The 16,036-nt window shown below is 56.7% G+C and overlaps 2 protein-coding genes and 1 long non-coding RNA gene across 3 annotated transcripts; 2 read left to right on the top strand and 1 right to left on the bottom strand.

Moving 5' to 3' along the window:
• Nucleotides 1-1,843: 1,843 nt before the first annotated feature.
• On the top strand, nt 1,844-6,954 carry ZBTB7A (zinc finger and BTB domain containing 7A). The gene is made up of 2 exons (XM_062638231.1): nt 1,844-3,101; nt 6,097-6,954. Exons 1-2 carry the CDS (start codon nt 1,912-1,914, stop codon nt 6,548-6,550), a joined length of 1,644 nt encoding a protein of 547 aa, XP_062494215.1. The 5' UTR covers nt 1,844-1,911; the 3' UTR covers nt 6,551-6,954.
• Nucleotides 6,955-7,346: 392 nt separating this feature from the next.
• Nucleotides 7,347-9,000, top strand: LOC134173819 (uncharacterized). The gene is made up of 4 exons (XR_009968408.1): nt 7,347-7,622; nt 7,655-7,717; nt 7,750-7,797; nt 7,908-9,000. It is a non-coding gene; the product is annotated as an uncharacterized LOC134173819 (long non-coding RNA).
• Nucleotides 9,001-12,922: 3,922 nt separating this feature from the next.
• Nucleotides 12,923-15,230, bottom strand: LOC134173817 (forkhead box protein L2-like). Its single transcript, XM_062638230.1, has 3 exons — nt 13,623-15,230; nt 13,201-13,373; nt 12,923-13,112 (listed from the first exon to the last, which is right to left on the bottom strand). The coding sequence occupies exons 1-3, from the start codon at nt 13,884-13,886 to the stop codon at nt 12,935-12,937; spliced, it is 615 nt and encodes a 204-aa protein (XP_062494214.1). The 5' UTR covers nt 13,887-15,230; the 3' UTR covers nt 12,923-12,934.
• Nucleotides 15,231-16,036: the final 806 nt, after the last annotated feature.

Genomic DNA, 16,036 nt, shown 5'->3' with positions numbered 1-16,036 from the left:
AGGAGCCTGGGAACCAGCTCTGGAGTCGTTGTCCTTGCTGCGGGCATCCCGGGAAGCTGCTTTGCTTCCATGCCTGGGCTTCGTGGCCGGACTTGTGCATCCAGCCCGGCTCCTGGGGCTCATCCCACCCTGAACCCCCGGCACGTTTGCTCTTTGGACATCACTGGTGGTTCGTGTTAAGGGCTGTCCCTCAGAGCAGGCTCAGAACCGCCCTCTCCCGTGTTCCCGTTGCCCAAAACAAGGTGCAGAAATCCCTTGTTTGGGATTTTGTTCCTCCTCTTGGGTTAACGAAGCTTTTACAAAACGAGGAAACACAAAGAACTCCCGGGAAACGTGCTGGGGATGGGGGTGGCTGCGTGTGTCGGGAAGCCGCTGTTGTTTTGCAGCCGGGTTGCCAGCTCCGTAACGCGGCGCTGGGAGTCGCTTCCTGTGTAATTACTTGGGTGCTCCTGACTCATCCGTGTGTGTCCCCCACCCGCCGCTGCCGCACGGGGCAGCTGCTTCCCTCTGCGCCTCAGTTCCCCCATCTGTAAACGGGGCACGGTGATGCTTGCACTGGTGGCAGGGTGCTTTGTGAACCGGATGACTTGTGTCTTCTCCTGATCCCGGGGCTCGGGGTGGTGGTGGTGAAATACGGAGATGGAAAGGCAGGTGCCATCTCTGCCGCAAGGAGTACGGGGGTGACTGAGATGGGGAGGAGCAGAGCATCATTCCCTCCCCATTGCAGGAAGCAGTAGACTGGGCCTGGGTGAAGTTGAGGGTCTTGTTGTGGGCAGCAGAGTGGTGAAGCAGGGCAGGTTTCGCTCTTGCCAGGGCTTGCCCCAGTGCCCTTCTGCCAGCGAGGGGGGATCCCTTTGGAACGGAGCTGCTCGATTCGCCCTGGCTTCCTCAGCCTTTGAAGAGAGGATGTGTTTAAAGCCACGTGGATCCATTTGTGTTGTGCTGCCGGGTCAGGAGTGACCTGGTTGTCTTTTCCCAAGCTAACGCTGTGCATAAGAAAGAACTGCGGCTTCTGCTGGAGCCTTTCTGAGAGGGGAGCTGGTGCTGGCCCTTGGGGAGACCTGCTCCTGGGGAAGGTGCAGCGGGTGCCAAGGGTTTAGGTGGCTCCGGTGCTCTCTGTAAAGCTCAGGCTGGGGTGGTTGGTGCTCCCCCGTTCCTGCACACCAGGGCTCTGGAGCGCTGAGCTTGCTGCTGGGCCCTTCCCAAAGGATGCTCATCACCAGCACCCTGCCTGCAGACAAGGGGAGCCCAGGAACAAGTGATGGGAATGCTTTTCCTGGTGGTGCCCCATCCCTGGCAGTGTTCAAGGCCAGGTTGGACACAGGGGCTTGGAGCAAGCTGCTCCAGTGGAAGGGGTCCCTGCTCGTGGCAGGGGTTGGAGCTGGAGGAGCTTTAAGGTCCCTTCCAGCACAAAGCATTCCATGATTCTGTGACTGTCATGAGTTCAGCTGGGCAGAGCAGGGCTGAATGAGCAGGAAACCTTCCCAGGAGAAGTGGTGGGATTGGAAAATACTCCTCGACTTGACTGGTGAGGCTCAAGCCACCGTAGCCCAAGGCCGGGCATGCCTTGCCAGCTCGGTCCTGATGCAGCCTGGCTGTGTTAACCCTGGTCCTTGCCAAGGCTTGCTTGCTCTGACCCAGATCCGTGCTAATTCACCTCTTCTCCCAGATTCTCTCAAGCATCTGGGCTGCACTTCTGCTCCTTCCCAGAGCGGAGGTGAGCGTGGATCCATCCTCACCTGCTGATGAGGGTGATGTCTTAGATGAGGATGTGGAGAGGAGCTGGTAGCTGGTGCACGTTGGCATCGGCAGCCAGGTCCCTGCTCTGCCTTGAGGACTGTGCCTGTGTGATGTGATGCCTCCCGTGACTCACGGAGCTTCCTTCTTCTCTCGTAGCCTTTTGCATCGAAGATGGCGGGTGGCGTGGACGGCCCCATCGGGATCCCGTTCCCCGATCACAGCAGCGACATCCTCAGCAGCCTGAATGAGCAGAGAAACAACGGGCTGTTGTGCGACGTGGTCATCTTGGTGGAAGGCCAGGAGTTCCCCACCCACCGCTCCGTCCTGGCGGCCTGCAGCCAGTACTTCAAGAAGCTCTTCACCTCAGGGTTAGTGGTGGACCAGCAAAACGTGTATGAGATAGACTTTGTGAGCGCAGACGCCTTGTCGGCTCTGCTGGAGTTCGCTTACACCGCGACCCTTACCGTCAGCACTTCAAACGTCAACGACATCCTCAACGCCGCCACACTGCTGGAGATCCCGGCGGTGAGGGATGTTTGCACGGATCTCCTGGACAGGAAGATTCTGGCCAAAAATGACCAGATGGATACAGTAGATCAAATTGATCAAAGGAACCATCTCAGAGCAAAAGAGTACCTGGAGTTCTTCCAGAGCAACCCCGTCAATGGCCATCAAGGCAGCTTTCCGTGGACCAACCCAGAGTTGAGAGACCTTTCGAGACTGAACATCCGAGGCCCAGAGGAGGAGGAGGAGCCGGACTGCAATGGCATGGACTTGTACTCGCAAGCCCCCCTAAACGAAAGACCAAAGGCGAATGACTGTGATCCTGACAGCAACCCAGCCATGTGGCTGGACAGAGAGGAGGAGGAGGCGGCTCCCGGCTCCATGTTTTCCCCTTCTCAGAATGGACATTACAGCAGCCGTGGCCTGGCCACGCCGGGAGAAGAGGAGGGCACCCCGGGGGGCCCTCTGGACCAGCAGGAAGCCGGTGACTCCCCCAGCTTCGTTCCTGCTGGAGCGGAGACGGAGGATGATGGAAGGGAGGTGGATGGGATGGCTGCGAGCGCCCTGCTGCAGCAGATGATGAATTCCGTGGGGAGGCAGCAGCTCGGGGAGGACGACCGCAAGGATGACGATGGGGTCATGGATTATTACTTGAAATACTTCGGCAGTTCGAACGAGGGCGATGTCTACCCCTCCTGGTCCCAGAAGGTGGAGAAGAAGATCAGGGCGAAAGCATTCCAGAAGTGCCCCATCTGCGAGAAGGTGATCCAAGGAGCGGGCAAGCTGCCGCGCCACATCCGCACCCACACCGGCGAGAAGCCCTACGAGTGCAACATCTGCAAAGTCCGATTCACCAGGTAAGGAGCGGGCGGCCGCGGGGGGACAGGGGCTGCCCCAGGCACCACCGGCTCCTGGCTTCCCCTGCGCTGATCTGGGGCAGTTTTACTTTGCCTGCTCAGCTCGCTCCCATCTTAACGGGCAAGTGAAGGCCAGAGGAGCAATTTGGGTGCCTGGCTCTTGAGGTGTCTCATGGGGCACGGTGCCACAGTGTCCCGGGGTCCTGAATTGCTGAGCTCTGCTGGAAACCTGGCCAGACCTGGGCTTCTGCAAAGGCCAGATAACGGGGTTGATGCAGCAGAACTGAAGGCCTTGGGGTGTCCATCGTGGCTGAGGTGCCCAGGGTTGAGGCAGGAGCCGGGGAGTTTGAAGCCCTGGCAGTTGGGTTTGGGAAGAGGTCAGAGCCCGCACTGCTCGTGGCCACTCTCAGCCAACCGTGGTGTGTGGGGCGATGGTGGCCCCGAGCAGCACAACCCCCGGTGGTTCAGCTCCCTGGGGGCGTTCTCCTCAGCCCTGTTTCTAATCAGGGTTCCTCCGCTCCTCCCCTCCATCCACCACGGGAGCGCCGAAGAAAGGGGATATTGTTCAAATCCCTGCGGTTCACTCAAGTCCACGCGTCCCAGCGCCGCCTCCTCGCTGGCTCTGGTGGCTGGGGTCCCACCCTGGTGTCCTCCTCCACAGCCCTGCTCAGGGGGGCTCTGGGGGCTGCTTGTCCTTGGGATATTCCTGCCCTTGAGACATCCGCCTGCGTCGCTGCCAGCACCAGCACTGGGGTCCATGGGGCAGCCCGTGGACGCAGCGGGCGGCTCCGGCGTGAAGCCGCCGGGGCTGAGCCGTGGGCAGGAGGCCGCGTCCTGCCCCACGGCGCTGCCAGCCCCCTCCCCGGTGCACACCATGGCCACGGCCGCACCCAGCCCCACGCTGGAGAGCTGAGGAATGCAGATAATGGCGGGGGCAGGATGCCAGCACCCGGCCCTGCCACGCGGCACCTCCCTGCCCGGCGCTGAGCCCGAGCCCTCTGCCACACCTGAGCGGGACGGGGTCCTGCTGCCGATGGAGGAGCTGGAGGGGGTGGGAACGCCGCGGGGTCCCTGGAGGAGAGGGGGAGAGATGAGGGGGGAAGCCTGGGATTGGGGCAGCGCCAGCCCCATTGCCAAGGGCACGCGGTTCTGGGCAGCCTGCTCTGGTTGAAGAGGTCCCTGCTCATTGCGGGCGGGTGGAACTGGATGAGCTCTGAAAGCCTCTTCCAACCCAGACTGTTGTGGGTACGGGATGGGGACCTGCTCCCCTTGGCGTCCCTGTGAAGGACAGGGGGGAAGCGCTGTGTCCTTTCATCCCACAGCAGGGCTGTGCCATTTTCCAGCCAAAATACCTGCCCCTGCTTCTCCCTGCAGCTGGCGTTTGGGCACAGAGGAGCCTGGATGGGACACGGGGACAGGAGCGCGGCTCAGGCGGTCACGCCACTTGTGGAACAGCCTCCATGAGGCTGCAGCTGGTTTCCTGCTCCCTCTGCCCTGTCCCCCCAGGGCAGCCTTGCCATGGGGCACAGCAGAGTGGGCCCAGCTCAGGTGCTGGTCCAGGTCTCCTCTGCTCAAAAGGGGTGCCCATCAGTTGCTTTTTGTTGCTTCTCCCCCAGCACTTGGGGCTTGAAGCCTCATCTCAGAGCCTCTAATGTCAGAGTGGGAACAAACCTCACTCCATCAGCCTTATTACACCCCTTTGCATTCCCTCTCTGTGCTCCCCATCCTCATCCCATCGGGTGACAGCTTGGAAACAAATCTCTTCCCTGTGCCATTTAAAAACGCCGCGTACAGAAACACGGCATGGTTTGGGCTGGAAGGGACCTTGGAGCTCATCCGGTTCCAACCCCTGCCAGTGTTGCGGCTCTGGCAGGAGCACTTGGGGTGAAGGCTGTTTGATTTGGGGTGTTCCCTGCCACCCCCTTGCTGGGTGAGGACCGGAGCCCGTCGGTTCCCACTGCCTTCTGCTTCCTGGTTCCTCTGTGTTGGCAGTGGGAGGAGCGCCGATGGCGCTCTGCTGATTGCCGATGTTACAACGACGACGATAACGCTTTGCGTGATCCCATAGGGAATTAGGAGCCGTGCTGGTGTGCCCTGCGCTGCTTCCCAGGGTGTTCAGACCGGAGGTGGACACGTCCTTCCCTGCAGGTTTAGGGCTCCCTGGGGCTCCTCGTGCTGCTGGGGTTGGCCCCCATGGCTGACGGCAGCGGTGGCTCTGCCGCTCCGGGCTCTGCCCCATAGCAGGGAGTTGGGTTCCCCATGTGGGGCCATGGGCCCCGGGCCTGATGGGTTTTTCCTGCAGGAAGCAGCGGCTCACGTGGCTCCCTTGGCCTCCAGCCCGGCTGCTGCAAGTGCCCTCCCCTGGCTCGGGTGCGCTGCGGCAGCACCGCCTGACCGGAGCCAGCGCCACGGCACGGGGCTCGCACCCGAACCCGTGCTTGGACATTGAGGTGCTGGATGGGGCCAGAGAAGGGCACTGGAGCTGGTGCAGGGCCTGGAGCCCGAGTGTGATGGGGAAGGGCTGAGGGACCTGGGGGGGTCAGATGGAGAAGAGAAGGCTCAGGGGGGACCTGATGGCTCCCTACAACTGCCTGAGAGGAGGATGGAGCCAGGAGGGGCTGGGCTCTGCTCCCAAGGAACAAGGGATGGGACAAGAGGAAGCGGCCTCAAGCTGCACCAGGGCAGGTTTAGATGGAGCTGAGGAACAATTCCTGCCCCAGAGGGTGCTCAGGCATTGGAACAGGGCTGCAGGCACCGTCCCCGCAAGTGCTCACACCCCGTGGAGACGAGGCCTCAGTGCCATGGGTCAGGGGTGGCCTTGGCACTGCTGGGCACGGTTGGATTTGATGCTCTTAAAGCTCTTTTCCACCCCGGTTCCCTCTGACCCCGCACCAGGCGATGCTCAGCCCTGTCCCACACTCTTGGGGATGAAGGCAGCCCCCCCCCCCCAGCTGACCTGCCCTCCCCTTCCCTGTCCTTTGTGTCCCCCCCCCAGGCAGGACAAGCTGAAGGTTCACATGCGGAAGCACACGGGGGAGAAGCCGTACTTGTGCCAGCAATGCGGCGCCGCCTTCGCTCACAACTACGACTTGAAGAACCACATGCGCGTCCACACCGGCCTGCGGCCCTACCAGTGCGACAGCTGCTTCAAGACTTTCGTCCGCTCCGACCACTTGCACAGGCACCTTAAAAAAGATGGATGCAACGGGATTCCATCGCGGAGGGGCCGCAAGCCCCGGGTGAGGGATGCCGGGGCTCTCCCCAGCACCCCGCCGGGCAGCGCGGAAGATGGGAGCTTCCCAACGGGTGGGGAGAGTCAGGAATCAGAGGACACCCAGCAGAGGAACGGCCCCGAGCAGCAGCACTTTGAGGAGCCTTCGGCTAACGAAGCGTCGGGATTGAATGTAGCAGGAGGGTCGGCTGAGGGTAACACGCAAGGACTCTCCTAAACCAAAAACATCACAGAAAGCATCACAAGAAAAAAAACAACCAACCAACCCCTTATAGTTAGCAACTTTTCCTCCCGTTTTTTTTTCTCTTTAGAGATGTTTCTCTCCCTTTTTTTTAAGAAAAAAAAAAAAAAAAAGAAAAAAAAAAGAGGGGAAAAAAGAAAAAACAAAAAAAAAAACAGAGAATAGATTTTACGTTTCCAATCTTCCCATCGTAAGCAGGGCTCCCCCGAGGATCCCTCAGTAGCCAAGGACCTTCACTTGGAAAGGCAGACGCTAGGCAGCACGGGGCGGGGATGGAAAGTGGCTGTGTCGCATGGAAAAGAGCTTCCATGTAAATCCAAAGCTTTATTTTGTGTCCAAACACACGTTAAAAAGAGAGAAGAAAAAAAAAAATAATAAAATACTTATTTCAGAGAGATCTATTTAAGGAAAAAAAAGCAAAAATAGCAAAAAAAAAATGAGGTGGTAGGAGAGGAAGGGCTCAGTCAGGGGCCTGGAGTGGGGCCTTCCCCACTCTGCTCTATGGGAAGTCAGAGCCCCCGCGGTGGCTGCTGCGTCCCGGGGCAGCATCCAGGGACATGGGGTCAGGGTTTTGGGGTGAGGGCTCAGGGTCCGTCCCGGCAGCCCCGCGTGAAGCTGGGATGGGCACCGGGGAGAAAATTGCCGAAAATTGCCTGAAATTTGCCCAATCATGTGAGGGACGAGAGGGAGTTTGCAGGGTGGGACGTGGGGTGCGGGGACACCCTGTGTTGGGGACACCCATTGTTGGGGTGGGGGCACCTGGCACTGGGGACATCCAATGTTGGGGGTACCCAAGGCTGGGGACACCCCATGTTGGGGACATCCGATGTTGGGGGTACCCAGGGTGAGGACACCCCATGTTGGGGACAGCTGGCATTGGGGACATCCAATGTTGGGGGTACCCAAGGTGAGGACACCCCGTGTTGGGGACAGCTGGCATTGGGGACATCCAATGTTGGGGGTACCCATGGTGAGGACACCCCATGTTGGGGACACCTGGCATTGGGGACATCCAATGTTGGGGGTACCCAAGGTGAGGACACCCCATGTTGGGGACATCCAATGTTGGGGGTACCCAAGGCTGGGGAGACCCCATGTTGGGGACATCCAGTGTTGGGGGTACCCAAGGTGAGGACACCCCATGTTGGGGACATCCAATGTTGGGGGTACCCAAGGCTGGGGAGACCCCATGTTGGGGACATCCAGTGTTGGGGGTACCCAAGGTGAGGACACCCCATGTTGGGGACATCCAATGTTGGGGGTACCCAAGACTGGGGACACCCCATGTTGGGGACACCTGGCATTGGGGACATCCAGTGTTGGGGTACCCAAGGTGACGACACCGTCCCCATGCCAGTGCCACCACTGAGGGTGCACCCGTCCCCATCCCAGGGGGTCCCTGTGCTCCCGGGAAGGAGCCGAAATGGGTCCGGATCCGGCACCGGGTGGATCCCACCGGCCCCTTCCCAGCACCGATGGGGCTGGGTTTGGGGGGGGTGGAGCTGGAGCCTCCCCCCCCAATCTCCACAGTGGATTTTGGGCACCGGCCGGTGCAGCAAAGCCCCGAAAGCGCCTAAAAATGGGCAATTCCTCTTGGAAAAGGTTATTTGAGGTCTCCCTTGAGGGGGCAGGAGGCCTTCGGGCAGGGAGGGGGGTGAGGAGCTGCACCCCCCCGCTCCCCCCCTTCCCCAAAAGTAAATATATATATATATATAGAGATGCTCTATGGCTCGAGAGGCGGGTAAATACCCCTTGGGGTTAGCGGAGGACGATGAGAAAAGGCACCTTTCAGCTGGTCACCTGTTTTCTAAATGCACATTTTTAAATGAAATGAAACAGAAAAAGAAAAGATTTTTAAGCCCTTTTATTTTAAAAGAAAAAAAAAGCACTTTTTAGATTCTCTTCCTTTTATTTTTTTGGTTTTATTTCCTTGTTTTTTTTTGGTGTTTTTACTTTCAAAACAGCAAAGAGCAGGTTTTATTGGCCGAATGTATTTTGGAGAGGGAGTGAGATGGGAGCGTGTGCTGGGGGGGAGGGCTGAGTGGTGGGGCTGGGGGAGAGACGGATGTTTTATTTAATGCAGAAATAAAAACAAAGCAAAACTCACACACAAAAAAAAGCAATAAAAAAGAATTTAAAAAAAAAGGAGAATTAAAAAAAAAACCAACAACCAACCATGATAAAAACCACAATAAACCAGAAAAAAAAAATAAATACAAAGAAGTCTTAGCACTTTGCGATGGAACGGGTACTTTGAGCTCACTTTATCTTAATTTAAAAAGCAAAAGCAAAAAGATGTTTACAAGTGAAAAAAACAAAAAAAAAACAAAAAAAAAAACTTCTACGGAAAAAAATTATTAAAAAAAAAAAAGCCTAAATTTATTTTTGTAAGAAAAAAAAATAATGTGTATATATATATATATATATATTTAACAAAGAAAGAGAAAAACCAACAAAAAAACCCCATCGGCAGAATCCCAACGTCCAGTTCATGGAGCCCCAGTGGTGGGGTGGGAGGAACGGGGCTCGTGCCCACAGCGGAAGGGCAGAAAGGGCACGGCAGCTCGGATTCCGGGCGGGAATGCCGGGGGTGCTCGGGGGCTCGGCCGTGTTCCTTTTCTCCCCTTTATGATCCTTTGAAGTTGATTCTGTTTTTCTTCCTTCCATGTTTCGTAGCCAGTGCTAGGCCAGACGTCGCTCCGGGCACGGTGGGGGGGGTAGGACCCGATGCTCCCGGGGCTTTGCATCCCGGGCATCCAATCCCTTGGGAAGAGGCGCAGGTAACCCTCCCCTCTCTCCCTCTCCATGGGCTCCTCTGCGTAGCACTGGCTAACCCTGGCATATGCAAAGAGAAATCCCAGCGTGGCGTTGTAAATAGACACTGACTTGAGGCTCTTTCTCGTCCTTGTTGTGGTATCTCTGCTCTAGTTTGTGTTGATTTGAGTTTTCACTGCCTTCCCCTGTTCCCGGTCCTCAAAGGAGCCCTGGAAGTCTGGGGGGTTTGGGGCACTTGAGGGGTAAACCTGCGGCTCCCTGGGGCTGGCAAAGCTCGGGCAGGGGTGGGAATGGGAGAGGGAAAAGAGAGGGGGAAAACGAATAAGGTGGGGGAAACAAGGGGAATAAAAAGGAAATCATAAACTCAATGGCTTAGGCTGGAAGGGGCCTTAAAGCTCATCTAAAGCCAGGGACCCCTTCCACTGGAGCAGCTTGCTCCAAGCCCCTGTGTCCAACCTGGCCTTGAACACTGCCAGGGATGGGGCAGCCACAGCTTCTCTGGGCACCCTGTGCCAGCGCCTCAGCACCCTCACAGGGAAGAGCTTCTGCCTCAGAGCTCATCTCAGTCTCCCCTCTGGCAGGTTCAAGCCATTCCCCTTGGCCTGTCCCTACATCCCTTGCCCAAAGCCCCTCTCCAGCTTTCCTGGAGCCCCTTCAGGCACTGGAGCTGCTCTGAGGTCTCCCCTTCAGGAGCCTTCTCTTCTCCAGGCTAAGAAAGGAATAAGGGGGAAAAAAGAAGGGGAAAAAACAAAGAGAAATTGGGGGGAGGGAAGGAAGAAATAAAGGGGAATAATAAAGGGGGTGGAATAGATAAAGTAAGCTGAAAATAAGGGAGAAAAAAAGAAATAAGGGGAAGAAGAAGAAATGAGGACGGGGAAATAAAGGGGGAAGAAAAAAGGGGTAAAAACCAGAGAAAATGGCAAAAAAGCAAAGGAAGAGGAGAGGTTTATTCTCAGGATCCCCACAGCAAGAATGCCCCCAGGCTTGTGACAGCCCCATGCCCCCCCCAGCCCTCGCTGCAGCACTTGAGCACAGCTTCAGTTTGCACTAAAAGATAGAAAACAGGCGAAACCCCCCCCAAAACAACCCCGCAGGTCTGTCCCGTCCCATGGCCCCCCTTCCTTGTCGTGGTTTCAGGTTTGGGTTGCTTTCGGTTGAGTTTGGGTTGATTTCTGCAATTCAGGTCGTGATAAAAGTGTTGCCAAAGATCCTGCTGAGTTAGGGCCCGGCCGGGAAACACCAGGAATAAACCAAAATGCATTAGAAATTCCCAAGCCCTGGCTGCCCCCCCCTTCCCATCCCATTAATGAGGGAAAACAGAGGGAAAATGAAGCTTTTTTGGTACAAAAGAAGTAAAAAACCCTCTGAAACCTTCCCTTGCCCCAGTGTAAGGCTGAGAGGGGGGGATCACGTCTATCCCCCCCCAAGTGATGGGTTTGGGGTGCATTGGTGGCAATGGGGAGGCTTTGGGGGGGGGGCATCCCTTTCCACCCCCCAGTGTAAAGATGCTGCATTGAGCCCCACTGGGGGCTTGTAACCCCCAAAATGGGGCTAAGGGGGGGGGGTGTCCCCCCAGGCTGGGCTATGATTGAGGTGGGGGGGGGGCTGGTTCTGCAGGGTAAAGGGCTGATCCCCCCCTTCCATCCCCATTCAGCACCCACCACTCAGTGCGTGCGTGTGTGTGTGTGGTTGTGTGTGGTGTGTCCCCCCCCCAAAATAAAACCCACCTGATTTGGGTATTTAAAAGCAAATAAAGTTCTATCGCAGCTCGGATTTATTTATATTTTGGATTATAAAGGTTTATTTAATAAAGAGGAACCGTTTTGAATGGGGGGGGGGGGGGCAAACTGTAGCAAACGTTGTGTTTTATAGTGATTATATATATATATATATATATACACACACACACAGCGAGAGCTGGAAGGGCTCCTGGGGCAGAGGGGGTGGACGGGGCCGTGTGAGCCCAAGCGAGGATGCTCGAGCCGGGGCCACTTCTTGGTTGCTTCTCCCCCCCCCCCCCCTTTTTCTGTTTTGGGGTTTTTATTTCTCTGCGTCTTTCTATCTATAAAGAGAATTATTCAAAGAGATTTCTCTATCGAAAGCACTCGCAAGGTTGCAGCGGTTTTTATGTGTAAAAACTACTTTTGTGGTCTCTTTTTTTTTTTTGGGGGGGGGGGTGTTTCAAAAGGTGTGAGGAGAAAGAGAGAGACGGAGAATGAAATCTATATCTATTCAAACAAGCACAGAAAAGACATTCCATAGATTGTAACTTTGATAGCTCTTTATAAAGTGTGGGAGAGGAGGAAAAAAGGAAAAAAAAAACAACAAAAAACCACAAAAAAAGATAAAAATTAAAATAATAAAAATTGCACTTTTTTTTTCGGGGGGGGAGGGGGGGCTTTAAAAACAGAAAAGAAAATAAACTATATATTAAAAACAGCCGAGTGAGTGGTTGTGGTGGTGTTTGGGGGGGGGGGGGGGGAAGCTTCTTGGGGGGGTTATTTCTGTTTTTGGGGGCGTATTTCTGTTTTTGGGGAGGGTTATTTCTGTTTTTGGGGGGGTTATTTCTGTTTTTGGGGGGTATTTCTGTTTTTGGGGGGGTTATTTCTGTTTTTGGGGGGTATTTCTGTTTTGGGGGGGTATTTCTGTTTTTGGGGGGGTTATTTCTGTTTTCGGGGGTATTTCTGTTTTTTGGGGGGTTATTTCTCTTTTTGGGGGGGGTTTAAGCCCGATTTGGGGTGGGATATGGGGGGCTCATTCCTGGTGCTGTGCCTCAGTATCCCCAATGGGAACAACCCCCCCCACTCTGTAAAGTGGTGGGGCAGGATGGGGGGGGGATGGTGGTCCTCCCTCCCCATCTCCCCCCATTAAGCTGCTGGTGGGGGGCCGAGGTGTGATGGGGGGGCACAGATTGGGCACAGATTAGGAGCAGGGCAAACACCCCAGATGGCAGCGGGTTAAGGAGCCTTTGGGGATGGGGTTTGGGGGTTCACTCCCCCCCCCAATGGGTGTTGGGACCGGCTGCAAGTGGGGAAACTGAGGCAGACAGAGGGGACCCCAAGATCCAACCCCCCCCATCCCCAAGCGAGCCCCATCACCCCGGACCCCCCCCCCCGGGCCCATCCAGTGTTAGGGATTACCTTGTGTCATAAGCTTCCTAGTTCTCGGAGCGCGAAGGGCTTTGGGGTTTTATCTCTTGGGATTTAGTGGCCAAGTCGCCTTCCCCAGTGAGACGCCCTAATGCCACTTAACACCTGGGAGCCGCGAGGCTCATTAGGGGCGTCAGGGGCAATTAGCGAGGAAATAATTAGGGCAGGGGCCTGGTGGGTCTAAGCCCCATATGTGCTGTGCTGGCGGAAGGGGGGGGGATGGCAGGGACCCCTCCATGATAGGGGACATGGGGCAGCGTGATGGGGGTCCCCCTTTGGGCTCAGGCTTCATCCCAGCGGGGCATCCAAGTGGGGGGCCCTGGAGACCCCTTGGGGTGATGGGGGACACACACACAACATGCAGAGCATCCCTGCCATGGTTTGGGGGGTCCCATGAAGGCTTCCCCTGCCTCTGACCCCCAAAGCAGGGTGGGGGCTACAGGAAGGGGGCCCGGGGCAGGAGGGGACCCCAGGGAGCAGGAACCCGTCCCCATCCCCAGCGGGTGCGTTGGGGGGCAGCCGGCAGGGCCAGGGAGGGCGCTGGGGGTGCCGGGGGGCACCAGGGGCAGCAGCAGCCGTACAGGGCATAGGGGTGGTAGAAGCCGACGTTCACCCTGCGAAGGGGAAGCAGAGCAACCGGGTCAGCCCCCTGACCCCCCAAATCACCCCTCACCGCAGGCACCCCCCCGTGGTCCCGCTGACCTGCGGACGCGGCGCCGGGCGCGCCGGCGGTGGTAGTCCCCTTTGGCGAAGTCCTCCATGTTGGCCGGGTGGATGGCCCAGAAGTGGCCTTTGCCATTGTCGCTGCGCCCAGCCTTGACGAAGCACTCGTTCAGGGAGAGGTTGTGGCGGACGCTGTTGCGCCAGCTCTTCTCCTGGGCCGAGAGGGGCCGTCAGCCGTCCCCGGCGCACGGCGGTAGGCACCAGAGCGAGCGGCGCCCGAGCCGCGTGCAGGAACCGTCCCAAGACGTGGGCGCCGCATCGGGCTCGTTGGAGATGGGGTGAGTGAAACCCAGCCCTTCCCCAGCCCAACACGGGCGCTGTGGGCTCAGCCCCCCGTTTGCCCACCCTGAACCATCAAAACCGGATGAAAGCCCAGGAGAAGGGGTCCGGCAGCCGCTCACCTTGTTCTTGAAGTAGGGGTAGTTGTCCATGATCCACTGGTAGATGTCGGAGAGCAGCAGCTTCTTCTCGGGCGAGGAGAGGATGGCGGTGGAGATGAGGGCAATGTAGGACTGCGATGGTTTGTCCCCGGGCTCCGCCGGCGGCCGGGGAGGTGCTGGGGGGCTCGGGCCGGGGGGCTCAGGGTCCCCCTGCGCTGACAGCAGGTACTCGATGGTGAAGGAGGCCCCGGGCGGGCGCTGTTGCCCGGGCCCCGTGTCCCCCATGGTGGCGGTGGCGCGTGGGGAGCGCTGCGGGGCCCGGGCGGTAATTAGTGCAGATTAGAGCCTTTGCTAATTGTGTTTTCACAAACGGGCTGCCTCCAAAGCGGGTGTTTATCTGGCAAAGCCGCGGCTTTAGCGGGATTTGGCCCTTTAAGCCTCATCAATAAAATGATTAATCCAATGGAGGTGGAGGAATTCAAAGTGGCACCGAGGTGCCCGTGGGACCACCGCCCCGGTCCTCCTGCGCCCGCTGCGTCCATAAACCCCCCACGGAGCCGGGGTTGGGGTGAGCGGAAAGCCCATTGAGCCAAAGGCGACACCGCATTAAATGTAAATCTTTCTTTTTATTTAACAAACACTATAATTTGAACTTCGAAGAATGTGTACTGAGGGAAAGAAAAATAATTTTCTTTTTGTATTTTTTTCTTTTTTTTTCTTTTTTTTTCTTTTTTTTTTTCTCTTCTCTTTACAAAAAAAAAAACAACAAACCAAAAAAAAAAAGGAAAGAAACGGGATATAAGCAAACAAACATATGTACAGGAAGAGCTGGCCAACTCAAACAGAAAAAGCAGTAACACAACCATGATGTTTCCAAACAGTGGCTTGGCCTGGAAAATGTAAGAAGCAATTAAATTAGAACACAAATATTAGGAACAAAAAGTGGACTCTAAAGCTACCGTGTAGCCAGGGACCGAGCCACCGAACTTCAGACAGCGAACCCCAAAACGCTCTGAGCCCTCCCCACGCTTGCTTTAACCCCCGGCCCACCCCGCTGAACCCTGACAACGTATTGCTCCAGACACAAACAGAAGAACAAGAGAGAAGGAAAAGGAAAGTCCACGTCGAACAAGCGAGAGCGTCGCTGGGGGGGGGCTCGTGGTGCGGCTGCCCCCCGGCCACGACGCGCCCGCAGGATGCTGAGGGGACATCAGGGGGGGTTCAACCCCCCCCCAACCCCCTTTTGCCTTCAAGTTTTTGTTTGAGGAGACGAAAAGGAGCTGGGCAGGAAGGGCTGGGAGCAAGGATGAGCCCCGGGAGAGAGCGGGAGAGGAAGCTCCCAAACCCCCAAACCCAGTGGAAGCTTCCTGCTCGGCAGCATTTAGAGAATCAATCCTGTACTTTGGGGCATCACCACAAGGAATCCACATCGCTCTGGGGGGACCTCGGTGGCTTTTCTGGTGAGGTGACGTTGGCCGTGCTTTGCTTTTCCCCAAGCGCAGGGTTGGGTTTGGTGCTGCTTTGGCCCAGGGGGATGCAGGAGGGTTGGGACCGTGCCGGCAGCCGGGAACAGCAGCTCCCCATGGCACCGCTCACCCAGAGGTCTCCATGCAGCACAAGGAGATGATGTGCTGGGCACGGGCACATGGCCGCTGCGTGGCACCCATCCTGCGGGGCAGGGGCACAGAACAACCTGCTGCCCCAGTTTGTTTCTCCCTCTGCAGCCCAGAAAAGCCAACGAGGTCCAAAGCAAAAGAGAGTTCAGAGGCGTCAAGTTAATTACAAAAATTCCCTAAGATAAGTCAGAAAGGTTCCCCGTCTGCAAACTCAAAATAACGACGTTTTGCCACCAAGAGCATAGCAGTAGCTTTGGGTCTGGGACCAAAGTCTTGAACAGAGAAGTGGAAAGTCCAGAGGCTGTTAACGCGCCGTCGCAGGGCTCCACGCATCGTCCCTCGGCTCAACACCCTGCGCCAAGAGTGCCGCCAGCAGCGCCGGTGCCGGGCCGTGCACTGGGTCGTGACTGAAAGAAACCTGAATTGGAGTTTACCGAGGTAGTTGGCTAGAAACTGAGATTCCCCCACCTGGCACCTTTGTCGAAGGCCCTCGCCCCCCCTGCCCTGCTCCTCCTCACGTGCCAGGCGTCCGGCTGTCCTGCAGGTCACTGCCACCACCTCCAGAAACGAAGCCGCCTCAACGAAAAGGGAATGTGCAGCCCTTTTTAAGTCTTCAAAAACACCAAGTTATTGCACTTCAAAAATACAACAGATTTGTGGTTCGAGCCCCTCCCCACCCCTCCCCATGGCTTCTGCTCAACTAAAGCGATGCACTACGCACAATTTCTACGTTTACCTTCGGATTAGCTTAAAAGGATTCAAACCATGTCTCTTTACATGAGGTGCAGAGCTGCTGGAGCTCCTATCTAGAACAGTGCG

The sequence above is a fragment of the Pezoporus occidentalis genome, unplaced genomic scaffold (assembly GCF_034315485.1).
Source record: "Pezoporus occidentalis ecotype Australia unplaced genomic scaffold, CSIRO_AGI_Poc_V1 ctg553, whole genome shotgun sequence".
In the NCBI taxonomy this organism is placed as follows: Eukaryota; Metazoa; Chordata; class Aves; order Psittaciformes; family Psittacidae; genus Pezoporus; species Pezoporus occidentalis.
The sequence above is the reverse complement of the archived record's forward strand: the minus strand, read 5'-3'. Positions and strand labels throughout refer to the sequence as shown.

Excerpts from the sequence above, each read along its gene's own strand:
- LOC134173817 (XM_062638230.1), bottom strand. The coding sequence starts at position 13,886 with ATGGGGGACACGGGGCCCGGGCAACAGCGCCCGCCCGGGGCCTCCTTC. Across the intron at positions 13,374-13,622 it reads ACCCCTACTTCAAGAACAAG|GAGAAGAGCTGGCGCAACAG; the intron begins GTGAGCGGCTGC and ends CTCTCGGCCCAG. Across the intron at positions 13,113-13,200 it reads GCCCGGCGCCGCGTCCGCAG|GGTGAACGTCGGCTTCTACC; the intron begins GTCAGCGGGACC and ends TCCCCTTCGCAG.
- ZBTB7A (XM_062638231.1), top strand. The coding sequence starts at position 1,912 with ATGGCGGGTGGCGTGGACGGCCCCATCGGGATCCCGTTCCCCGATCAC. Across the intron at positions 3,102-6,096 it reads TGCAAAGTCCGATTCACCAG|GCAGGACAAGCTGAAGGTTC; the intron begins GTAAGGAGCGGG and ends TCCCCCCCCCAG.